Source organism: Platalea leucorodia (assembly GCF_965183815.1).
Source record: "Platalea leucorodia genome assembly, chromosome: 3".
NCBI lineage: Eukaryota > Metazoa > Chordata > Aves > Pelecaniformes > Threskiornithidae > Platalea > Platalea leucorodia.
Genome location: NC_138825.1, coordinates 6,126,054 through 6,152,352, shown reverse-complemented (window position 1 = coordinate 6,152,352; position 26,299 = coordinate 6,126,054). Strand labels below are relative to the sequence as shown.

Here is a 26,299-nt window from a genome sequence, read left to right as displayed (position 1 = left end):
TGCAAGTGGAGGCAAAGTGCTTGGATTTTCAGTTGTGTTCCCATGTGCATTTCAGTTAGACAGTGTGAACACAATCATGTATGACTGAAGTCAGGGGAAGGTCTGCATGCTTATCTTTGAATGGAGGAGGACCAGGGTTTATCACTACAGCCATACTGGAAACTAATACAGCAACATTATTATTACTGAAAGAAGATAAGCATCAGAACTGGCAATAATAGCAAGAAGAGCAATTTGAAATTCCATTTCATTTTATGCTTATCCTGGAAAAACACAGCAATGCAAACATACCAGTGTCGACAGGATTTTCAAGAGATTATATCTGCGCTATATTTTAGCTCAACCAGCAAGCCGATAAAAGACCCACGATTAAATTTCTAGGTCTATCTACGCCTATGCTACATGCTGATATCAAGGCCTTGACTCTGGCACTCCTATGAAACACAAGGGCAAACAAAGTGTCACTTACATATAATTCCTATTCTTCTAACACTACAGTACAAGCAATTTAGAAACCTTAGTAACAAAGTCTATTCGTATCTATCTGGACTTTCATTCAATTTAATACTTGACAAACTTTACTTACTTTTTTCTACTTCAGGTTTCAGCCTTTTATTCTTTATAAGAATCTTTCTTCTGAGGTCATTAGGAGAAGGTAAAGCTTTACCTGGATCAAGCTGTAAAATAATTTAAAGAAAAGGCTTAATAACAGCTGTCTGGCCCCTTTGTATTCTTATTTGGGATTTTGACTTTAGGACAGCAATGGTAAGGGGCAGTGAACAAGCAGTGCCACCTCAGGCACAACCCTGGGATGTAGTGTGACTGCAGTTATATAGTCTCCTCTGCTGCTTCCCTATCCCATGGGAAAGCTGTGCTCAGGTAAATGTTGCTGGCTGAAGCCAGCACATCGGTCTCCAGCCTACACCATCCTCACCTGCGCTGGTCAAAACGTCTCCCTCTCTCTCCTGCCTAGCAGTGGGCATGGATGTGACCTGCAACTCTTCATCAGAGGACTTCCTACTTTCCCTCTCTCCCTGCGGTTCACACACAGTTCAAGTCGCAGTTTAGCCCATTATCATTTGATCTCTAAATAAGTCACCTTTTATGGTCCCTTCAAGCTGCAATAACGCCAGTGAGGCAGCCCACACATACTTACAGAATAGAAATGGGCTGGCACTGGTGAATGGAAAACTACCCAGTCCTTAGCTAGGTAATGAGGACTATTTTTGCCAGTAGGGCTACAGGGTCACATCTTCAGCATTTGTGTAAGGCAAACGGCAAGTTTCACGTACACGAGGAAGTACTACTAAAAGGTTTGTTCCAGTTTGGGGAAGAAGAAAAAATATTATTGAGAAAAGAAAAAGTACAAAATCCTCTGATTTAAGCCCTGTCACATCACTGAGGTTATGAAACAGAGATTTGGGTATGGTAATTAGCACCCTCTCCACCTCAGGCTTGCTAAAAATATTACGCAGGGAGTTGCTGGTATAAGGGACTGTGGTTTCCAGTGAACCATAAGTGGCACACAGGAGTAGAAGGTATTTCCAGGACTAGTAAAAATTCTTTGAAGAAATATTTAGATATTCTTATCTTTAAATCCAACTCTGAGCTACACAGAAGCAGCATTCTAGATGAAGAAACAAAAGAACAAAGCACCACGACTTGAAACCAAATAAAAAAAGCAGAGGTAACAAATAACAACCCAGCAAAAAAACCCAAATCGACCCCACCCAACCTCAGAAGAATGGGTGCAAACCTCCTTGCAGGAGGGTAATGATTATCCACAACCACCAGGCTAGCTCAATCATGGGAGTTTCAGCATGTTGGATGAAAACACAATTGCTCCTGAGAGCACTTGGGTTGTAATTCCACTAGATGTCAGTGCCGCAGAGCTCATTTATGCCCAGGCTTCCAGGATGCCAGTCTGCATCCCCAAGCACAGGGCATAGCTGGACGCCCATTTGGACAAGTATTTGCTTTTACTTAAAACCAAATCTGCTTCAGCCAGTGCCATGACTCTGTTAAGTCTGCCCTCCTCAGTCAGTCGAGGTATGAGAAATCAAGCACTCATAAAATACACTTTTCAAGCTCCTCCTGCTATCTCTCCAACATTTGCTTTGTGAGCAGCTGGGGACTGAATTCACCCATGAGGAGGAATGGACACAAAATGCAGAAAGCTCAGTAGTCCTGCAGAGCGCAGGCAGCTGAGGCGTAATACTGAGCCCTGAGGTAGCAGCATGACGGCCTTTGGCCAGCGCTATTTTAGGCTTCCCTGAAAGCTGCTGGAAGCTGTCATTTGTGAGGAATGTGGCAAGGTGCTACATACATTACAGGGGAACGCTACAGATTTAGTTCTCTGGGATGCACTTTTCATGGCACCAACCTGATATTCACCGAGCCTTTTGCCTTGCTGTCCCTGCAACATGCAAAAGGCAAGCCAAGAAAAGCACAGCTCTAGAGATGACAATGCCAAGAGGCCCCTTTGCAGGGGTCATGAACAGGAGCTGAAAGCTAAGGCAAGAGTCCTCTTCGCCATGGTCCCCCACAGCACTAAAGAGCATCTGCAGGTTTTGGGTGGCTGCTGGCAGAGAGCGAGCACATTGCTCAGAAGAGTAAGGAAGGCCTGGAGGAGTAGCTGCAAGCCCTGGGTAACAAGCTATTAAAGTCTCAAATATTGTGTTTGTGAAGGAGTGGCTGCTGTCATCTCCTGCTATGCAGGAGAGTGAAGTGCATGCAGATTACAGTGCACTTGAGAGTCCAAATGAGACTGCGGGGAACTCTTTGTGCTTAATTTAATTCTTAATGCAGTAGTGGGGGCCACCTAGACTGCAGGACCTGATCAGGAACATGAAGCATGCAAAGTGCAGCTGAAAGAAGAGGTTTCCTCAGCTGAAACCATGCAATTTATAATTAATTGGTTTTCAACAGTGACTGGCAATTTCAGAGTTACGTATGACCTGCAAATACAATATATGTGGTGTATTTTATGTAGGTGCTGATATTACGTCACACATCAAGGGGATGGATTTCCCCAGGCTGCTCGCCAGAGCCCTGTACAGAAGAGATTAAACAAATCAGAGAAGGTCAAGTTTGTACCAAAAAGCGTAGACATCCAAAATCACTAGTCATTTTTGAAAGCACAGGACTGGCAGTGAACAGCATTATATATGATCCCAGTTTATCATCTCTTTTAAATACAGCTAATATAAAAAAAAAATAATACTGGCAGAATATAACATACTGGATGTGTTTCTAGAGGCTGCTTCAACAGGAGATCTCCAAAAAGATCTTCACAGTATTTTGACATCTTGTACTGTTGATATTTGCTGGAAAAGATCATGTTGGTTAATTTTTAAATAGGAAAAAAGAAATCACTATAACTCAGAAAAACAGAACAATACTATGTAATGTAGATATCCCAAATTATATACTGCCCACTTTCTCTCAACTGAGAAGTATTACTTTACTGTAATTAAACTGCCAATAGAAGTCTATTATCTGACATAGATGAATTTAGCAAGGCCAAAAAAGTAGATTAACTGAATCCCACACAACTAATGGAACATCCAAATATATTTCACAGCTTTACCACAGCTAAAAATATTGCCGTTATTAAGCTAGATAAAGATCAACTAGTATATTAAAGTATAGTCTCTTCCAAGTGACATTCAGTATACCTGCATATCCCTACACAGTTTTCAAGTACACTCAAATTACAGTATGTTTGAGCTGTGTCATCTCTCTCATACATTGCACTATATTAAAAAAAAAAAAAAAAAAAAAAAGGGCACTATATACCTGCAGTGATTTTCAAATGAAAGAATGACAGGATACTCTGATGTAACAAATGCTGTTTCCTTAATGGCTTGAATTACATCCTTTAAAATGCAATAATAGGATTCAAATTAGAACAGATCAAATTACAATCACAATGAAAGAGATTTTTTTTTGTTCTCCACCCCACCCTGAGAAACACAGAGCTGAGTCTCAAATGTGCCAAACGAAGCCAGAACTAGAACAAACTCTATGCTCACTCTTCTCTGTTTCCCCGCAACAACCCGGACTCAGCGCCCCACAGGTGCCTCACTGCACCTGCAGCGGTGATGGCAACTTCACCCAGAACCCATCAATGCTACCCCTGGATCCGCTGCCGTCTTCTCTTGCCAGGGAGAATTTCTACTCCCACAATAACTCCTGCATCTTCAGGCCATTTCCACAACTAAGGAACTGCTCAGACAATGGAGAAGATATTTATTCTGTGGTGCAAAGAGCCACGGGATGTGAAAATATGGGGCAAAAGCAGCAAGCCTGCTTCCTGCAGTTTCTGTGGAAAGGCAGACATAACACAGGGGCGTATGGTGCAAGTCAGAAATGAGCCCTAAGATCTGGGGACAAGAAACTGCCTATGCGATTTGTTAGTCTGTGACAAGGGAGCAGCGTCTGGGTGCTGAGGAGGGCAGGGTGCCCTGCATGGATTCTTGTCTGGGAGTTCCACCGGGGCTTACGGCCAGGTATTTACCTTGAAAAGAATATCTGTACACATTGCTTTTCCATGCGTTATTATTGGTTCTTGATCTTCACCTTTGCCATCCCAACAGTCCAGCTCGACACACCTAAAGACCCAAGAAAAATGATGTCAGCTTCCTTAGTGTTTCAGTAGAGGTGAGACACTGGGGACAAGTTCTGAGCAGTGATGTTCAGAGCAGTAAGTTACAAAGCAGTTTTGGGCATTACACAATTCCTTTTAAGCTGCACATGTGTAATTTCAGACCGCTTTTATAACTTTGGGTATTATTACCTTAAACATACTACGTGTGGGTCAATATATTTACACTTGAACAATAATGCTTTTAGCACTGTAACACTTCTAATTTATTTTCTTACTCAGTTAACTGTGACACATTCCAGTACGTTAAGAAATTAAGCAGGAAATCATAAATTGATTCTCATTTACGTATAAACTTCTTAATTACAAAGCGGAAAGTCCTCTGAAATTCTTCAGTTGTCATTTTGAGATCAAACCTCTCTTATCTTTCTCACAACTTGTCTCCTGACATCAATTTCTACATTCCACTGCCTTTCAATGTTTTTTTTGTGAGAAAAACAGTATCTTAAGTATGCATATTTTCATTTACCACACTAAGATATTTATACATCCGATTATGCAATATATCACCACCAAGGTATATTATGGAGGTTTAAAGTATTAGATCCACAAATATTAAAGGCTGTTATCTGCTGCTTCCAACCTGCATCCAGCCAAAAGCACTTGTCTGTACATCTCCACCGAAGACTTGCCACCAAACTGCCTGCCTGTTAAATACGTATTGTGAGAGGAACTGATGAAATAATGAGCCAAAGGATGGTCCATTTCTTGATATAATTCCAAACGGTCTAGGAAAACTGGGGCATTTTCATCTGACATCAAGTATCTGCAAAACCCATCACTTGATATGACACCTAGAAGGAAGAAGAAAGCACGGCAAATTACTACTAGAAATTTATAGTGGGCAGGAATCAAACTGCCTCACAGAGCAGGAACCCTTGCAAGCAAACAGCAGCTCTCCCCTTCCAATGCTCCAAGCTGACCAGCAACTGTGTCCCTGGTGCAAAATCTGCCACTGTGTTCCCACATAACAAAAGAAAAAAATCAGGTGCCCACCTAGCTCAATATCCTAAGTCCAGCACTCACCGTAGTACACCTAAGGCATCGAGAGGATGTGAAGAAGGCAAATAAGTAGTGACATCTCCTCAGAATACTCCCAACAGTTTTGAGCTTTGGGACTTTGTGAGACAGAAATTGTGAGCTTGCATGTACCGGTCTTCTATGGTACTTTTCTCCCCTCTTTCGCATTTAGTCCTGCCCTGACTGTGCTACTTTGCTGTTAATCACCTTGCAGCACGTGCAGAGACTGTTCTCCGCTGACAAAAACAAGTGGAGGTGTACGAGGTGTATCTGAAAACGGTCGCACGTGTTCATTTGCAAAGCATTAGGAAAATCTAAGATACCTTCAAGTTTACTGTCTGAAATACAGGTTTATTCTTTTATAATGAAAAGCAAGCCATTTTCTACAATGAACATGGGATGTACAGTAATTCAGAGGACAGAATTCATAACACTTTTATTTCTCTGCTGTTATATGCTTCATAAAGTATAAAAAAATATAAATCGGGATAAATTTCAATGAAAACAAGGTAAGAATAATCAGTACTGCACTATCAGTTTTAAAGTGGCCAAGAGACAGTAAAATGCTCTGGGGTAGGGAAGGAGGGATTACCCACAAGGAGTCATTGCAGAGCATAGTTATCCAGCACTAATTTGGAGTTTGCTTTCCCTGAAGTCACGTACGAACACTCAGCTATTGTTAAGGGACAGGTTGCAGCAGTCCTGTTTTTATTTAAAACAACTTTTCTCTTATACAGACAACTCCAGTAATCCTGCTTTTCATTCTGCTCCTAGCTTTCTGAAAAAAATCCTCAACTGGAGCTTAAATTTTCTGTGCTTGGTGTCAGCCAGAGGTGAACTGTTCTGGAACGTCTTATTCAAATCCTCTCAGCTGATTCTGACTTTTGGAAGAAGGGGGAAAAAAAGGGGGCAAAATGGAATTTTCAACTTTAAGAATGTGTTTAGTTTGTTGATCACTGAGAACTTAAAAGCATAGAGTTGACTAAAATCAAGTAATTAATACTTGGAGAATTCTACTTCATGTAGAGAGGAAGAGAAATAAGCTACACTGCTTGTGAGTGGAAAACCCTCATAACGTTTATAAATGACTCCTAGACAAGAGAAGTACCTCCCTTTCTCCCAGGTGATTCCTCGAAAGTCCATGTTTTCACAGAACTAAAAGAGGAATCTATTAACCCAGCGTACAACACAGCGTCTGGAGTAGCATATACAGCACAAGCTCTTCCTCTAGCGGTTTGGTCAAAAGGGCTAAAGTACTATAAGGAATGGTGAAAGCTACACATCCAGCTACGGAAAGATTCCTGAAGTTTATAGACTGAGGAAGAGGACTGTAAACTCTTCCCAACCACTGGCCCAAAGGAAGTGAAAGGGGCAGGTGTTGCTATGGAAGGCATTGCTGGCGTCAACGCCCGTGATCATAAAGCGACATAAAGGCACACGGGGAACCCAACAAGGCTGCAGCACTCGGCGAGAGCTGCCTCGGGCTTTACTGAAGCAGTTTAAGATATTAACCCCCTTCTGTTGTCTGCTTTGCACATCCTTCATCAACAGGGGCAGCACTAGTGGATGTGTAAAAGCTATTCAGCTTCTCCGGAGCTAGCCTGATACATTAGCCTAAATGCCTAGTGAAAGTGGCTTCCTGTGAGGAGGCCTGAAGGTCTATGGGCTTTGCAAGGCTGCAGTCTCCTCCTCTGCATGCTACAGTGACAGTAACTTCCAGCAAAAAGGCAGGGACAACAGATGGGGATAGCAATATTTTTAATTTCTGCAGTTGATCCCAACACAGCTATTTCAGCAGAATGGATAAGAACTGGGAGCCAAGTTCAACCACTGATACCTCCAACACCCACAGCAGCTCAGGACATGAGCAGTCGAAGAACGGCTTGGAGACTCCTCCTGCAATTTTCTTGCTCAGAGAGAACATTTTTCAATGCACCCATGCAAAATACCCCGTTCTAAGCTAGGCTGCCGCCCTCAAGCACTATACAGATTTTATTATAAGAAGGTGGATGCATATCCAATTGCACAGGTGGTAATTTATTTTTTATTTTTTACACGATGTCTATACAGCTTTGTAGTATCTCTGAGACCTTGGCCATAGCCACATGCATGTTGCCTTGTTGCTAGAAGGAGTCTCCAAGTTGTTCCCCATTTACTCAATCCTAGCATCTCCCATTTTGTATCAGGATGGCTGCCTTTGTAGCCACACAGTAACCTGGATCAGGGAAATTATCCTTCTAAAAAAATCATTGGTTTTGAGAGGAAGATTTTTTCAGCAGATCAGTTTTCTGATCAAGCTCACTGGGTGGCCACAGAAGTGCTTTCCCCCTGACCACAAGGGCCGTAAGCTCCCTTTTAAAAGTCTGGATGCTTTGGAACAAATTCCCCAAATGCCTAAAACCAGTGCATACTGAATTCCCTCCCACATTTACCTTTACTCTTCAAGTCTTCATCTGGCTCATATGTCTCAATTATCTGCATTGCTCTTTTTGTGTCATAAAAGGGAAATAAAATTTCATTGAGCCGAGGATCTCGTTGATGCTAAGGTTAGAAAACAACGGAATTCAGCAAAACAATATAGTGCATGGCTATCATCCAAGAGCATTTCATTACTGCAGATGAGAAAGAAAGAAGTGGACATTTAAAAAAAAAAAAAAAAAAAAAAAAAAAGAGCCCTAAAACTTACAGACTATTCAACAGTAACTTTAGCTTTAGACGGAAAACGAACCTTATCTTTCATAAGAAACCTAGGAAGTTTGATTATAAAAATACTTCAAAAAAACAATCCAGTGCAATCGTATAACTGGTCTTACTGTTGCTTGTTCATGAAAATAATGACTGCACGTGGTATACGTGCAAATGAAATGTTGAAAATAAATAGCTAAATCTCTTTTCTTTGTAAATTCTGTCTTCCTAATCTTTTTTGTAGGTCATGTAAACTGACAGACTTGACTGATGTCCCTGTAATCACCTCTGCAAAAATGCATGACTTCAGCAATATCTACAGCTAAAGTAAAAATTAAAATAAAGCTATACTATAAATTCAGAATTTGAAACCCGAGTTTAGAAATATGCAACTACTGATGTTTATTTGTGAATTGCGGAAACATTGTGTTATTAACTATTCAAAAAACAGCGTAGGTTCTTCGAAGAAATATGTACCACTTAAAAGAGCTTCACAGTATGATCTCTTCAATTCACAGTAATTTACAATATTAGGATTTCATAATATATGCAATATTTAGATGCAATTTAGCAGTGATTTCTAATACAGTACTAAAACTCAGAGTTTTTAAGTTTTCACTTAGTAGTGTGCTACGTAACTTTTGTTTTTCTCCATGCTGGATTAGAGCTGCACACTGTGTGCCTGATTCTCCATTAAAAGAAAATTAAAATCAGAATTGAACGGAGTTGTGGCATGTAAGCAGATGCAATAAAACAAAGAAATAAATGACTGTGAAAACACTCTTTTACCCCAGTAGGTGCACAGGTTTCAAGCTTTAGTTTAAGCAGAATTCAGAAATGTAACAGGCCACCCCCATATCGGTGATCAATAATTTGGAGTGGACAGGATGGTGTTGATATGGCTTGGCACAGCACTATCAGCATTTGCTGTAATTCCTTATGTGTAAATTTTGACTTTTTTTCCTGAAAAAAGCAATATCCAATCAAAAATAAGCACTTGATCTCTTTTTCTTTTCTTTTTTTTTTTTTTCTTTTTACAATCAATACATTGGTGCATGTGCTTAATTAATTCCAAGAAATTACAACCAATGCCAATTTAATCATGCAATTAAGGAGGGATCTTTCAAGTAATGCTACTGACAGTCCGCAGCATCTAAAATACAGCAGTTTCATTCACTACAGATCGGCTGTCCGGATATCTAAGTAAAACTCAGATGAAATATGATATGAGAGCAGATGGATGCAGGACATAACTTGCTAAGCAGCACACAACAGCAACACAACACTGGCATGCAACAGTACAGTCTACTGTGACAAATGACAAGCTTTATACCATTAGTGACAATACACCACTTCAAAAAATTGTAAGAAATAGTAGGGAAGGTTCTCAACTCAAGAAAAGTGCTCTTCCCCACTCTCTTTCTTCTACAGTTAGTTATAAGCAAACAGAAGAAAATAAATGGGATAAAGCAAAAAGTCTCCTCTTGAGAAAGAGTCCCAGAGTTATCAAAAGGAACTAAGAGCAAAATATTCTTCTAGTAGCATTGATCATTGCTCATCATCAATTTTTCATGTCTTTATGTTTACTTAGTTTAAAAAAATAAAGCAAAACTGACAACTGATGAAGTTTTACTTAAAAAAAGGAAGAACGCTTACTAGTGTCTCTTGGGGAAACATCCTCCACTACTGAGCTTGTTGGGACAGGAAAGTTGTAACACAAAAGCTGACCAAAACTAAAAGCATGAAGTTTCATCTAGAAAGACAACATGCCCCAGGACTAATTGTGTATGTCCAACAAAGTTGCATTTGGTTGTTCTAGTTACCATATTAGACAGGACACCCTTACACTAGACGTTCTTAACCGTATGAGGGTGAACCATCTAAAAGCACGGGGAGAAAGAATGCCTGCATGGTTCTGCAAAGAGAGAAGGATCATTTAGCCTCCCCAACCTGGCCTCCAGTCTCCTCTTTGAGTGGATGCAAACTGAGATGCACAGCAGCTAATAATGTGCCGTAACCAATTTTGCCTCTTGAATTTGTCCTGTGCAGCACTAAGAACGGTGTGCTTTTGTGGAGGTGAAAAACAGAGGGAGATAGAAAGGGCAAGCGAGTGAGTGGGAAGGAGGGAGGAAGAGCAAGGAAGTGGGAAAGAGGGGGATAGAAAAGGATCTCCTCATACCTCCTTCCCAGGAGAAAGGATGAATCCTGGTCAGACTACTGAATTTCCATTCTGACTGTTACTTGGCTTATTAATTTATTGCTGCAAATGAATGGCAGGAGCACATCTCAATAGTAGTGATTTCAATTCTTTTTCTACTACCTTTTCTTTTTTCAAAATTTGACTTTAAAAAAAGAAGACCTAGACAAAATACTTGGTGCCTGACAATAATTAAATTTCTAAAAACTTCCCAGAAGCTCTAATACTGATACGCAATTAAATCAGCTGCCAGCCAGCAGCATTTAGAAGTCAAATAGAGACAGCAGTTTGGAAAAACTCCAGGAAAGCAACTCGCTCTCCACTCATACCCAGTAACGTATTCTCATGCTCCCTTAAAAACCCATAACACTTAGAGCTTCTGCAGCATGCCTTGGAGGTTACTGAATTCAAAATAATTTTGGTTAAAGACTCTCATGAAGAATCGCTCTGCCAAGTAACTCCCCTCTCCTATATAATGATAATAATCTTTTTAGATTTTCCAGCATTAAACACCACTGCTAATTGCAGTGTTGGCCAGCTGTCAAGGGGACAGAAATGATAATTTCAGGAGGGAGATTCTGGGTCATTTAGTGCTTTTCACATCATGACCAAAACTTTAAACTCTATTTGGAGACCAGAAGACCTCCAGCACAGAGCCAAAGGCATTAGTTTCAGTCATCAGAATGAATGTCCTACTCTATAAAACCACTTGACTAATTTTTCCCAGCTCTGGTTACCAACCAAAGGGCCAACTACAAGATCTCCAATTGAAAAATGTGTTGTGTCGGTAAGAATGTAGCCACGAAGATGCATCTTTCTCCAATGCTGCCCACAGAATAAGGCTTCTAATTCTGTAAAAAGAACTGCTAAAAATCGACAAAACTAAGAATACAATGATTCAATTTTAATTTTTTAATCAGTTACTGGAGATAGCCAGGAAGTTCTTACAATTGCTGGCAGCTCTTCTTCAAAAGTTTGGGCTTCAAGGAAGCATACTGTAAACTAAAACAATTACAGAGATCAATTTTAAAATAATGATGAAATAGTAATTTACTGAAAAATTAGGATTAACACTAAAAAAAAAATCAGAAGCTAATGTGATTCAAGGTGGGGACAGGGCTGTGTGTGTCAAGCAGTGAAGTGGATCTATCACTACAAGTGAACTGGGGGGCTGAGGCACTTTAAGGGGATGGTCTATAATTTAAATCACAACATTATCCTTTCTCTCTTCAATGCAGAAGCAAAAATTGCATGCCTTAGCTATGACCCCAGTCCTGCAAACATTTGGACGTTGAACTTTGTAAATAGCTGTGACAAAAGAACATCTCACAGTAGTAAGACTGAGCACGTGCTCCAATTTGCTAACAGAGAACTATATGGATACAAACGAAGGCCCCAAGTACGTAACCATTAGTCCTGAAGCTGTTAATCTTCTCGCTATCTTTTATTTTTGAATACTCTTTCTACGTGTAATTCAGGTTTGGTGAAGAGTAAGGCATGCATTCCCTGCTGAAAAAGAAAATTATATTCTAAATTTGATATATGGGGAACTTACTGCTTGAATCTTCATACAGCAGTATCAGATATATAAATAAATATATCTATATACACAAAAGATATAAGGTAGATTTATAACTAGGAAAATAATTTTAGATGGCAAGATTTTTGGTAATGCACCCAGTCCCTAAAAGATCATGCAGAGAGGTAAAGCAGCTATCCATGTTCCAGATGGCAAGAATCTACTGGTAGAAAAACAAGTAGGATATACCTATTTTCCATGTGTATGTTCTTGTCAAATCTACATAGTGCATTTATTGTCGCAATTCCGAATGAGTCAGTCTTCTATAACTTACTGTGCTTTAGGAACGGGAAAAGAACCCAACACCGCACTGTTTATTGAACTACTTCGCACACTCGTGATGTTTTTAAGAAATACTAAATACTCTTGCCAACAACTGTATTCTGGAAACACAGCAATAAAAATATTTCCTCTTACTCTGCACACATAGTATTTTAAAAACCATATACAAACTCTTAAAATACCCTCTTAGCTCTTAGATTTGTAATAGATTGAAATAATACTGTCGAGAAGAATCAAACCACTGTTTATAAAAGCCTACATAATTTTTTCTATTATTCAGAAGGATTAGCAGGTATATGTAGCTGTGCTCTACAGGTAAAGTAATTGCTTATAATAAAATACCGGGGGTATTTTAGTTGAAACGGCATTGAATGTAACAGTATAAAATGTATAAAACATACATAACACACAACATAACACAACAGCAAGTAATCAACAGATGCAATTTCCAAAGCCAACATGTAGAAAGCACAACATACAAGGTTGGAGCTGATTTTTGCACCTGGATGTTACCATAATGGAAAGATCAGCAGATCAAAAGCATAGCAAATAATGGCATGATTCATGCAATGGAAAGATTGGAAGAAGCAAGCCACTGCAGACAGACTTGTATGGTAGTTAATGTATGAAAAAGCTTACTTCATTTAGAAAGCTCACTAATTGGTCTACCGTTAAATAATCAGTTTTGTCTCCATTGCTGAAAAGAAATTTATTAGAGAATGTAAGTTTTCATATACGATGCTACAGTAGGTATGATTTACATGTTGACATTGTTGATACTTTTAAAACCACTTGCTTTTCTACCTGAAGTACCTCTATAATCTCAAAATGAACAGTCACAGAAAACACACTAACCCTCTATGCTTGGCACAGTATATCTCCCATACTTCTTATAACTTAACAAACATTACTTCATAAAACAACATGTAAGTCCTCCAGCTGAGAATAAATTGAGTGAAGAAACTTTTTAAACTTCAAATTTCTTATTTAATTTAATTAGTTCACATACTGTGTTAATCACCTAAAGGAGCAAGTTAAAATTACAGTAGTTAGTAAAGCCAATGCAAAAAAAAAAAAAAAAGTTCCAGGTGCTTCCTCTAACTCATGTAAAAGTTGCTCTAGAATACAGAGTGAACTTTTACATTAACAATCTGAGAGGGAAGGAAGGGGAAAAACAGAGACTGAGTTTGTCTTAAAATACTGCTGATGCTACTAGGATTCAAAGCTAGATAATCTTTACAGTGTTCTGTCACTATTAGACATGGACTAAAAATACAGCAAAATGAGTTTAAAGCAAGATTATATTAAATTTGAACTTACATCTTCTTAAAGAGGTCCTCTATGTCAGTTCGGGGACATATCTTTTGAGTGAGCTCATAAAATTTCTCATAAGTAAATGCTGCAGGCTCAATTTCATCATTCTGCAACAAAATGCAAAGGTACATTTATCCAGCAAAAGAGAGCTTATATGCTATTTTCCCAAAAGCGTATCTTATATTAGAAAAAGCAACCGAGAACAGTTTTAGCTCTTTACCTAGTATAAGCTTATCTAGTTTCTTTTGCATTTCCTGAAAACAGTTCTTAATTGATCTTTATCATAGATCTGTTTGATGTGCTTATATTCTGACCTCACGTTAACATTAATGCTACGTAAACACAGAACTGGAAAACAGTCTTTATTTTTCTTCTGAAGCTTAAAAAAACCCAAAGTCCAAAAGACTGTACAAACTTCAGGATACTTATACTGAAGCCAAGGAACATTGAGAAAAAGTTCCAGGTTTGCTGCAAGGGTTTTAAAAAGCAAAGCAGCTCTCATACAGGGGCACATAAAACTTCCACGAGGGAGGGAACAGATGGCTAACACATTCAGTATCATGTCCTCCTCTAAACAAGATGACAACTGCAGCAGTGAGGAAAAAATTCATCTCAGGTGCCAGGCACTGCTACAGCTGGGGGTTCGTGTCTTTCTACACCCCCTCTTGCCGGCTGGAGACAGCAAGCTGCTGAGCCTGCAGGGCTGCCCCTCACCAGCCTCACCAGGCGCTTGCTGTGGTCAGGCCAAGAACCAAGGGCTGGAGTCTCCAAAATGAAAGAAGGGAGACTGGGCAGGGAGCAAAGCCGAAAAAACTAGCTGCAACTGTAACCAGCCATCACCTCTCTGGGGCTCCTGGCAGGGGACCCCGCTGCGAGTGGGACAGAGCTGGACAGCAGTTCTCCAACAGAAGGGAGCAAAGAGCAGGAGAAGTCCAAGAAACGCAACTGAGAGGACAGCATGCAACAAAAAAGTATTATGTGCATATTCTGCGCTCACGTACTTTGTATAAATGATGAAAGGTAGTCTGTTACAGAAAAGAAGTCTCATCTAAGAAGTTTAAGGACCACTATGTCATACAGATTTAATTACATTTTGGTTTTAGCAAACAATCTACAGTGATTAGTAAGTTACTCATGAACAATAGGCATGTTTTTATGTGATGTAAATTACTTAGGTCATAGCTACAAATATGAATCATTCATCAATTTATTAGTATACAAAAAAGTTATTCAAAACCACTAAATACCTTTCCACTGGGAAGACCTAATTCCTTAAGTGCCTGAAAGATTACTTTTTCTGTTTTACCTGATGCAAAGGTTCTGGTAATGCTAAAACAAAAAAGAGTGGGGAAAAAAAAGGAGAAATGTTAGTCACTTATTAAACAACCAGTTCTCTCTCTCTCTCTTGCTTTTACTGTCAACATTTTCCTCTGGCTTAAACTGATGAATGTAAGCATCTTCCAAGTAATAGTGCAGTTGAAAAAGTGCTTTAAGCTTCACAGAGCAGCAGTGCTCTGCCTGCAAGCTATCCATTAGAAAATATATCAAAATAACGGACTACAAAAAGAACAAATATATTTTTTCCAGTATACTGGGATACAGAGCATGCATGCAAAAGCACTACAGTGCAAAGCACGATTCTGTTGGCTCTTTTCATCTCTATGCATAGATAAATGACTGCTTAAAAAGTAAGGGATTCTACAAGTGAGGACACTCATGTCTCCAGCCATTCCTGGTTGTGGTGACTTCCCTTCCTTTCCAAGCATTAACCTATGCCTCCCAGGTCACCCCTACGGGAGGCATGAATCATTTCCAATGGCAGCTTCCCTCCTCTTTCCTTTTCAAGCAGTCACTGCTAGCAAGAGACTCTCACATGCATGTCGAATCTCATTCCCTGCTCCCTCACCAGCTGCAGTGCTCACTCCTCTATTTGAATGCTCCCTCACCTTATGAACATCCCTGTTGCAGACATACTATGCACAACTCATTTAAGTAGGTCTCAGCTGCCACTCAAATATTTCCACCAAACTGATTAACATCCACTTCCTTCCACAAAACAGGGGTGATGGTGATTTCACTGTGCTTGAGACTGACAAACTGGTTTCACTTGAAATTAAATAAATCCAATTAAAGCTTAGCTATTTGGTATGATTAATGTGAAAGCATTTGGTCTATTTCTGTTTCTATTTGGGATGAGTTTGAATAACCTCTAACTCTGGAAAAGGAGATCCAAACTTGACAGCTCTCCCTCCTTCCGTTTAGGGTCTAAACTAAAATGACGTGTCCCACAACCCCTTGATTTTGGTGTATCAATCTGGAGAGAAACACTGAAGCCTGTATCCAATACCTCTTTCTAATGCTAACAAAAGCTGTCCATTGGGAAAGACTCTATAGTTGCCTGGTAAGAATATGTTGCTCTTTATCATCAAGGGAGACAAATATTTGCTGAGACTTTGTTAACCTCATGCATACTAAATAATTTCACATGGTGAAAGATACTGTTGCTGTTATTTGTTGCCATAGCAACTCACAGTTGTTTTACTCTCCAAAACACTCTAAACCGCCTATGTAAATATTTTCATACTAATAAAATTAAGATCAGGAAGTGAAAGATCAAAATGATAAAATAATATTTTAACAAATCTTGGCCAATTTTTTTTTTTTACTGGGTTCTTACAACAGTTAGATTTCTGTGTCCCTATTTAGGCACCTAAATAAGTTATTTGATTTTCCAAAGCTGATAAGTACCAAGATGTTTTCACTAAAATATAGACTGAGTTTAACTTTAGGCACTTGTTTGTTAAAAAAATCTCAGGCGCCTATTTTTCTACTAATTCTAAAACACAGAGTAATGTTAGTTCTACCATTTACAACCTATCTCCAGCCCTGTAAAAAGTTCTATGTCTGTTCTAATGAATTGGGCCCCAATAATAAATGTCATGTACAACGTGTAATATTGGCATAAGTAATTAATCAGAAACTGTGAGCCAAGATTCCATGGCTGCAGGGAACTTATTTTTAATGCCAAACTATTTTTTATTTCACCAAAGATGACAGCAAACATAGCAGTAATTTGTAATGAGAGCAGCAGTCTAGAAAAGACTGCATGAATCAAAAAAGATTGCAAAAATACAGCATGACACTTTCATTTTGCTAAGGATATTGTAAATAAAACTACTTTTCCCTCTATCAGAAGAGACTTCATCCTAGCAGATTTACATTCACCTTGTATGCCTTGGAAGAAAATTGGGCTACTTCAGATGCAGGCAAGTTACCGCTCAACAGCTACCTACAGGTGTTTGCTCCTCATGTTCTGCACTGGTTTGGGGCTTTTTATGGTAACATGTCAAGGTACTTCCTCATAAATATTTAAAATACTTCCCAAATCTGGGGCTGAGGGGTATGAATCTATCGTGCTTGTTGATGGATTAAATTACTTGGTTACTTCAGACTTTCACCGCTTTCCAACCATTACTTCAAAAATCAAGCCAACACATAAGCTGTTCAAATCAATCTTTTATCATAGCACCACTGAATTTATCAGTTTGGCCAGAACTGGAAGTACCGCTGCCTACACTGTACAAGAAATTATCTAAAACTATGATTTCCAACCATCATCTAAGTACTGAAACAGATTTCTCCCAGGCACTCTGGAGTAATCAATACAAAACATATTTACTAAGAAAAGTGTAATTTCATATTAACTTAATTAAATTACAGCAAAACAGATTTAAGCCTCATTTGTCAGTTTAGCTTTTTCTTTCTTTGATATTTTCATAGTTAGAAGCCAAATTAGCTGAAATCCTTTTAAATGTAGTTATACAAGGGATAAGCATAGATTGAGCAAAGCTAAATTCTAAACAGGCTCTAGCTGAACAGGTGCAAATCACACATGTAGAAAATCCATTTTCTGCCAACAGAAAGCTGCAGAAACCAAGTAGAATTTTTTATTTAAACAAACGCTGACATTTTTAGTCATCATTTACTAAAAATGTGTTAAAATCTGAAAATATAAAATGCCTTACCAAATGCCCTGTTCTTGTAAGATCTGTAGATGTAGTTCTAGACTCAGACAGCTAAAATGTATTAAAGCCCAAAAGACAAAACTGGTGCTCTCCTAAGGTTTTTGCACTACTAACTGCCAGAATTTCTTCTCTCCCAAACACAATAGGTTAATAGTAATAGATATATGCCCCAGAGTACATTAAAATCTAAAAGCAGTTGAGAAGAATCTTCATGACTCTGCAACCCCCAACTGTACTAATGAGGAGTCAGGAATATTTATGCCATTTACCACTGACAGCCTGAGGAGTTTCACCTTCTCAAGGCTCATCGTTCCCCCTGGCCATGTATTAGCTGCAAAAATCTGTCTTAAAGCTGAAAAGAAATGCAAGGAGCTCTGATTTCCCAGGTGAGATCTTTTTTTCTCAGTGTTTTACTGCACTTCTGTGTAAAAATGAAATAAAGATGAGCTTGTGATACACACTTCTACAGTTTAATAGATCTGCTGGGTATTCTGAGAGAATAACCTCCCTATCTGTAGCCCCAGAGCTACAGCAATCGCTACAGGAGTCCCTGAGCAGCAGGAGGAGGAAGAGGTTTGAGGAAGCAGGGCTGACTAGGTAATGTATTTAAAAACAGGTATATGGGAGGGGCTGACCATAGCAATCCGGAGGTCAGCTGAAGGGGAAGCATCAGTGGTTGAAAACAGTGGAATGAGTTACTGGGGGGAGGCTTGGGTAAACAACGTGAAGTTGGTGCATCTCGCACAGCAGAGCTGTTCTGCCCATGTTTCCCAGTGCCTTCTGGCTTGCCTTCCTTGTACACATATCCTTCTCCTTACGCATCTACCTCCTTCTGTTCCCTCTTTATCTCTCCGCGCTCCTTCTCTGCATTTGTTCGTGGGAGGAGGAGGGAAGCAGTGAAGTCCCCCACATCCCTGGCTGCCCAGTGCTGCGACACCTGGGTGCCTGTGTCCCACTTCATGATAAGTAGCTGTTGCTGGACCAGGCTGCTCTCATGATCTTGCTGTCTTCCATCAGGGCTCTGATTCACCCTCTTTTCCAACGTAGGTCTACACAGCAGACTGATTTTTCCCCCCCCCCCCCTCATTCACATTCCTCCTCTACACCTTTCCTCCAGCCTCTCACTGACATCTCTCCTTGTCCTTTCAGCAGGTGATACAGTGCTTCCCGGATGAGCCCCCCAAAATTGCCACATTTCACCCACACCAACATAGCGCAATCTTTGGAGCATCCAGATGTAAAGAAGATTCAGCTTCCCTCTGCACAGCATGGAATAGTAGATCCCCTACAAATTTATCCTGCAAACTACTTTTGCAATAAGTTAAGCCGATAAGAGACCGATTTATGTCAACCTGGAAATGGTGCAAATTTGAAAAAACAAACTCTTGGAACTGGAAACATTTTTAAGAAAAATGATTCAGCTTTAAGAGACCATTTAAGTCCTCTAAAATTGAAACTGCAGATCCAGCAGGAAGATTTAATACACTGGAACCAGTGGACTGGACTGTCTTCAGCAACACGCGGGCTTGTCTGCCTGCAAAAATCAGTGTGCTGTAGCACAATGGAGAGAATTTATGCCTCGCTAAAAATAAATAAATTCATACTGAGGAATAAAGCTCTATGTTCAAACACAGGCATAAAGCTCTAAAGTCTTGAAAATGAATTTGCTCCTGTAGTCTTGTACCCCATCTTTACCCTTCAGTTGATATTCCTCATGGGACTTTGGCACAGAAGGTGCCTCATGGCAGTTTAGTTCGAGTTTGAGAAATAAGCAGGGGCTTGCCAATATGAAAGTTGAAAGATTAATACACTGAAGCAGCCTTAACACTGTCAAGGTGTCACTTGAGTCATGAAACTACAGAAACCTGGAAGGCAGCATGGCAGGCCCTTTGTCTTTTTGCAGACTGTATAGATGCAAAATCCTCTCTTTCTCCCTTGAAAAAAATGTTCTGTGAGGCTTATCTTGCAGTCCTTCTTGCTCCCATCTGTGAGTTTCTATTTATGAAAAAACAGCATGCCCCAAAGGTGTGGTTTTCACATACTGCATGAAGAGGAAAGAAGCTCAATGTATCAGCAAGAATTAATTTCTAGAGCAGGAGGGGGGAGAATTACTGCCTAGCCAGAGAGGACTGAAAATCAGTAACTTGTAATAGTTAATAGCTGTACAGAAAGAAATACACTGTTCTAGCTTTTCTGTTACTGACAACAACCAACCCAACGATTCATTTACCATGTGCAGAAAACCAAATATTACCCTGGAGGTTCCTATAAAAGCAAAAGTATTTTTGGCAGAGCTGTATCTGTCTCTTTTACACAGAACTACATTTTAAAATGTACCTTTCTGTCCTCTACTTAACTGGCCTGCAAGTTTTTATGGTTCTCTTGATAAGTATGTTATGAAGTCTTACAACTGAAAAACCCATCCCAGAGTCTGAGGAATTTTAAGCTGAGAAAACTGATGCTCTTAGCTCTAAGTAACTTTGAAAACAATTACAAGCACTCATATCTTCATTACAATGGAGTAAGACAAAAATTACTAGGCTGATAAGAAGTCCTGCCTAGTTTACCAAGGAGGTACGGAACTCAGATAAGTACGTCTAGTTCTGTACTGACTTTACATATGTATTAGTAACAAAATTGATGTTATATTTCATTATTAAGCCACAGAATTTTATTAACATTATACAACCAGTACCTGATAAAAACTTGAATTCCTAATTGTGCTTACCTCCGAACTGGAATTTTCCCATTTGTGTTTGTTAGAAAGGCCAGCTTCATCCAGCTGAAATTAAGAATGAAATATTTTTAAAACACTATTTATTAAAATTGGGATCTAGATACATATATTTAGATTAAGATTATTGCCATGTCTGTGAAATGAGTACAAACAAATAATTGTTCTCTAATAGAAACATTTTTCTGTAACCTTTTAGTGCTTGAGGCAGAGCAGTTCTGTAACTGTAAAGGCAAAAAGCAGCCCAAAAGAATCAGTACATCAATTAACACAAGCGTGAAGACAAGAAAGATTTATGGGGTTTTGTCTGCATATGTATCAATGAAAGAACAAACCATACAAATAATTAAAACATACAATATCAATAAATCGAATCAACAGCTATAAATTCTCTTATAATTTCTCCTGGGCAGGTACCAGATAGAGACTTGGGACCTCTTCTGGTCACAATGGAAGATAAACCCTAAACTAATTTATCACCATTTTCTTTATTACACTGTTTCGTGATTGCAAATGTTGAACTATGAAAAACAAAATATTTTTTTTTTAAATTTCAAGAAGGAAAATACAAGGACAGAAAAATAAAGGAGAAAGAAGAGGAAAGAAAGTAACTTACTGTTTCTTCAGACATGTCATTGGACTGACATTGTTAGCTCTAAAGTTATGTATGATGGATCCAAGCCCTTCTACCCATTGCTGAAAAACACGAAAATACAGAAACACCAAGTTAGGAAAACTGAAGAGGGAAAAGGTAGGAAAGTTTGTCTTGGGGGAAGGTTGTTCTTCTTTGCAGCTATGGATAATGTTAATAACCTGAGTTGAGGAAAAAAACTGCCCACTTCACAGTCTGTAACACCATGGAAAAGTCCAGCCACATTTTACCCATTACTATTTCATCCTTCACTAAACAAAGCGATGGTGCTTTCCATTCTTCCAAGTGCTACATGTAACATAAGCGGCGCTATTAAAACAGTTTATTGCCAGCAAAGGCAAGCAGTCCATTGACTGATTTATTAAGCCTTCTATTCATAGCCTGTATAAACATATGCCTCCCTTTCAGTTGTGGATGGCAATATTAGCTATTACTAAGCAACATTATACAATATGGGATGGCGTATTTAACTGGTCCAGTTTTAGAAAAAGGAATGAAACAAAATATTAATACGCTAGAGCAAACCACAGGGAGGTACAACAATTGTTCTGTGACGCTGACCTCATCTAACACCCTGTTACATATTCAAATCCTCCTTGCTTTCTTGCTTTCATCCTTAAAAAGCAAAACATGCCAGCAATCAGTGGGATGACTTTCAGCCAACAGCAGCATTACAGCACGCACTTATGTAATTCCTTTTTGTGGATATATTTTGCTACTATAGCTTGTACCTAGACTTTGCAGTACTGTATAGAAGAAGCTTAAGGATTAAGTCCTAACATGAACACTCATTGATTTCAGCAAGAACCCTGGCAGGACTAAGCTACAGGAAGAGAAAAAATGACAGCGCTACAAGCCAAGTTCGATCTCAATTATACTATTATAATACTAGGATAACCTAACAGATAATTTACACTGGTGGAACTGAGATGGGATTTGGTCCACTGCTCAACATTAACCTTATGAATAAAGAAGCTTCTTGCTTCTGGCCAAATTCTGTGCATGCAGCTTGAACTGACTTGGGCAGGATCCAGAATTTGACACTTATAAAGAGATGCAGATGAGTACATTTTTCTTTTCATGAATGAGTGCTGTACATCTGCAAAACAGATGAAAAAAAAAATCATCATTTTTATAGGAGGAATACTAACGTCTTTGGAAAATGGCATATTGCAAACTGCAGGCAGTAAATCCCTATGGGCTAAAAAAAGGTCCAAGGTGTCAATTCGGCAGATAAACACACTTAAGCAGACCCTTGTACTCATGACACATTACAAGCACATCACAATCTTCTGTTTAAACAAGAAATTGTTAATCAGACTCCCTTAAAATGTAACTTGTAAAACTATTTTGCTTTAGGAAAAGTAACGATTTATTATGACATTTATTAATATTTAAATATTCATTTTCAAATTATCCTTTTTAAGAAATACTGCATAAAATATGCATACAAATAGAGTAAGTGTGCATCTGAGAATTATTTGAAAACAGAAGTCTGACTTATGAGAAAAGCTAGCATTTGGGGGTTTCTCAGGTGTGTTTTTGTGCTTGAAAGCAACCCACCAGTAACAGTCTGCCCTCCCGTTTCTCTTTTCCCAACTGCATGAATAAGATGATGTAGTAGTCATAGTGTGGATGTCCTGTCTAGGGATATAAAGAAAGCAAGGTTCATGGGGAGAAATAATATTATTTATTGGAATTGATATAACTGGAAGCCATTGATAGGCTTAGGGAATGCTTATCTTTTCCTACAAATGTTCCCTCACCTAAGCTGATACAGGAATAGCACTTGTGATAATTTCAGGACAAATCCCTGAATAAGTCTTACGTGTATTTCAATCTCCTAGAACTGTCAAAAATCCAACTATCATCATTCAGCTGTCACCAACTATCTATGTTTGGGGTTGTTTGTGGTTTGTTTGGTTTTGGTTTTTAAACAGTAAAACGTAACATTACTGCTGCATTAACACTGTTAGAGCTATACAAAAATTTATCCTCATATGATCTGGATTAGTCTGTAGTCCCTTAAAAGCTCCTCAACCTTTCAACACTGACCCATAAAGTGAAATGCCATATGCACTGCTAATGAAAAACCCTTGCAAAATTAAATTATGCAAAATGCATGTTCAGTCTTTCAAAACTCCCATTTTTTTCTGCTAAAAAATGCCATTGCTGCAGTACTGGTAACGTCAATAGGAAAGAAACACACAGAGATCCATTCTGATCTGAAGACAATGGATTGTAACTACACCAGATATAACAAAATCTAACATTTAAAAGTAAGGTTACCCAGCACTCAGTTCTGAAGTTACTTCTGTACATCAAGAATAGCTGCCAAAAAGGAACACTGCTAGAAAAAAAAAAACAAGTATAGAGAGAAATCAATACACTAACCACTTACCAAGTAATTTCTTTGCAGGAATTGTCCTGACGATTCCCATTTTAGAGGGCTCCCTAATCTTTGTTCAATGATAATGCCCTTTCCTGATAGAGATGCCAAATCAGGAACTGCATTCTCTTACACCAAAAGAGCACAGAAGTAGAGCCAAACACTGATAAGCCACAAAAGCATCACATCTCTGCTGGCACCAAGCAAGAGAGTAACCTAAGAGTCTCTGTCCATCTATGAATCATCTTTACATTGGCATCATGTCCCCTGGGCAAGGCACGGCAGTTCGAGAGACATGTTTGCCTGTCTGTTCCGCACCACACAGCTGCACTACAATGTAGCATCTGGCTGCTTGTACTTCAGTTTGGGGCTGAAGCAGTTTCTGGAGCCTTTCATCAGATACTCCCCACAGTTACCAGCTGGCCCCAAATTAACTAGGAATAAGAGAGCTGAGGGAAAAAAAAACACTTCTGGATTGTGAACATGCTATATAGATGCAAAATGGCACAAGATGAAAAAATTTCCTCATCCATAGATTAATATACAGGCTCAGAGCAACACATTCAAACCCTTTGTCCTTCTGGGCCAGAAGAGTCTCCAAATAACAACTATCTTCATAATCACTTTTAAGGCACTGTGATCCAGTGCAGATATTCACAAAATATCCAAAGCCTGAATACTCTGACAAATGTCAAGCTGGCAATATTTTGCTTTCTTGACAACAAACCATTCCCAGATTTAATGTACGCTTGTCTGATGACCTTGTGGGAGGGATGACAGAAATGCTCAGATTTTTCTCAGCTAACATGCTACGAAGAATATAGCAGCAGTCTTGCTTGTATGCTATGACAGCACTCCTTATTTTACAGATGAAGCTGAAAGACCTGTACACCTGTGTAAGTAAACAGGGATAAAGATCCTCAATTCTCTTCTTTCATGCTCAGCATTTCCAAATCACTACCTTTCCAGAAAAGGAAAATCCTATAACAAGATGAAATTCTGAAATGAGGTAGATAGGAAAGACTTTGCTTGGGTCTTACAGAAAGTAGCGTTACAAAATGTTTTTGATAGAAATACAGGATACATTTGATTCTTACTGATGCTAGTGCTAAATATTTTCTGATTTTCAAAATACGGCTCAGTACCTTTCATCTGTCAATGTAACTCCCGAATGGCTCTCTATATTCCAAGAATTATTCCAGATTCATAAAAAAGAGGAATCTGGGCCCTGCTATCTAATCCTAGAGAAAAAACCACCATGAAAAGAAACAAAAACAAAGACAAGTACATCTTCCACCGATCCTTAGGCTGACACAAGAGGCCAAAATCTAAGTACACTGCAAGCTGGAATAAGCAGACTGTTGTTTTTCTCTAACAAGATCCAACATCATCAAATATCTCTATAAGGAGAAGGCGTAAGAAAAATTGATTGAAGAAGCACTCTCTCAGTTTTTGCTGTAGTACTCAAATGCTTCTGAGGCACTTAGTGACTTTGTGTTAGGTGGGGTTCATCAATGAAACATAGGCAGCAGTGGCAGGGCGCACAGATAAGTTTGACCTCTCAGCTCTCTTTTAGCCATCAACCTCTCATTTAGGAGGGTTAAAAAGGACAAAAATTCTGAAAGGCTAAAAAACCACTGTAACCTACAGCTGATGAAATTCTAGATAAGGTCATCCATGGCTTATTTATAGATGAGGTCACTATTATCCAGACCTCTTGAGATGATTTTACCTTCACTTTTTCAGTGCAGTCTCTCCACAGTTGCACTCTACTTAATTCAAGCATCGGGGACGCTGGGGAAGCAAGGAGGCATTGCCGTCTGATTTTGGTATTCAGTTCCTGTGACTGACTGTCAGAGTCAAGGGCTTGATAGCTTGAAGGTTCAGGAAACCCGTGGAGAACAGAACCATCTTTCCCAACTCTTACCAAGACAGGCACGGCCTGGCAGGATTCCCTGGTACTTTGCCCTCATTCAGCGATGCTGTGACCAGTAGATGTCCCTCTTCTCTCAACGCAGAAGTAATTTCTGTTCTATGAAAATTACCATATCTCTAACGTATGAGACAGCAAAAGCAAGGAGACTAGACTAGTGATGGCGTAAAACTTATCCCCTACCTGACCAACTGCAGCACAGACTTGCAGGATATTGCTGTGAAAGTTCTGTTACAAAGATAAAAGGGTCTTTTCTGACTTTCAGGTATTTCATCTGGAAAGCTGATGCTCACACAAACACTCTGTATTGGGAGTTGCCTGATGTGCCCAGACTGCTTCCACCCTTCAACAAAGCTTTCCATCCCGGAATGACTTTTCCAGCATTGGAGGGGTCTACTCTGAAAGCAGCTGGAAAACTCACTTTGGCTGCTTTTGTATACAGACTAAGACAAACACAGTGGAGCTTTACACAGTGAAATCGACCTCCTGGCTACAGAGAACCAGGGCTGAAGTTTTCAATTTACTGATAACTCCAGGTGGCATAGCCAAGAAAGAACACAAAAAAGCAGAAAAGCAAGCACATTGAAATCACAGACGCTTAACTGCAGACTGGCTAGGATATGAAGATTTCTCTAGAGAACATGGTATTACATACTTGCCACAGGGCTACCTGAACACGTAAGCAGCGGTCATATGTTTAAGACAGTCATAGTTTAGAAATGTTTATCATGTAGGTTATGAGACACAAGCAACATACTACCATAATGGGACACAGAGAACAGCGGTAGACTGTAGTTCTGTTCACGTATGTTCTGCAGGTTTC

At 39.3% G+C, this 26,299-nt stretch overlaps 1 protein-coding gene across 3 annotated transcripts in view; it reads right to left on the bottom strand.

Annotated features, from left to right (window-relative positions):
* PLCB4 (phospholipase C beta 4) overlaps positions 1 to 26,299 on the bottom strand; it is a 207,317-nt gene that overhangs the window by 55,307 nt on the left and 125,711 nt on the right. For all 3 annotated transcript variants that reach the window (XM_082306164.1, XM_082306165.1, XM_082306163.1), the window contains 11 exons: positions 21,119 to 21,198; positions 20,497 to 20,550; positions 14,991 to 15,072; positions 13,750 to 13,850; positions 13,069 to 13,126; positions 8,119 to 8,227; positions 5,250 to 5,460; positions 4,520 to 4,613; positions 3,799 to 3,878; positions 3,242 to 3,326; positions 587 to 677 (listed from right to left, as the gene is read on the bottom strand). In XM_082306164.1, the coding sequence (XP_082162290.1) occupies positions 587 to 677; positions 3,242 to 3,326; positions 3,799 to 3,878; positions 4,520 to 4,613; positions 5,250 to 5,460; positions 8,119 to 8,227; positions 13,069 to 13,126; positions 13,750 to 13,850; positions 14,991 to 15,072; positions 20,497 to 20,550; positions 21,119 to 21,198 (1,045 nt within the window). The remainder of the gene's footprint in view (positions 1 to 586; positions 678 to 3,241; positions 3,327 to 3,798; positions 3,879 to 4,519; positions 4,614 to 5,249; positions 5,461 to 8,118; positions 8,228 to 13,068; positions 13,127 to 13,749; positions 13,851 to 14,990; positions 15,073 to 20,496; positions 20,551 to 21,118; positions 21,199 to 26,299) is intronic.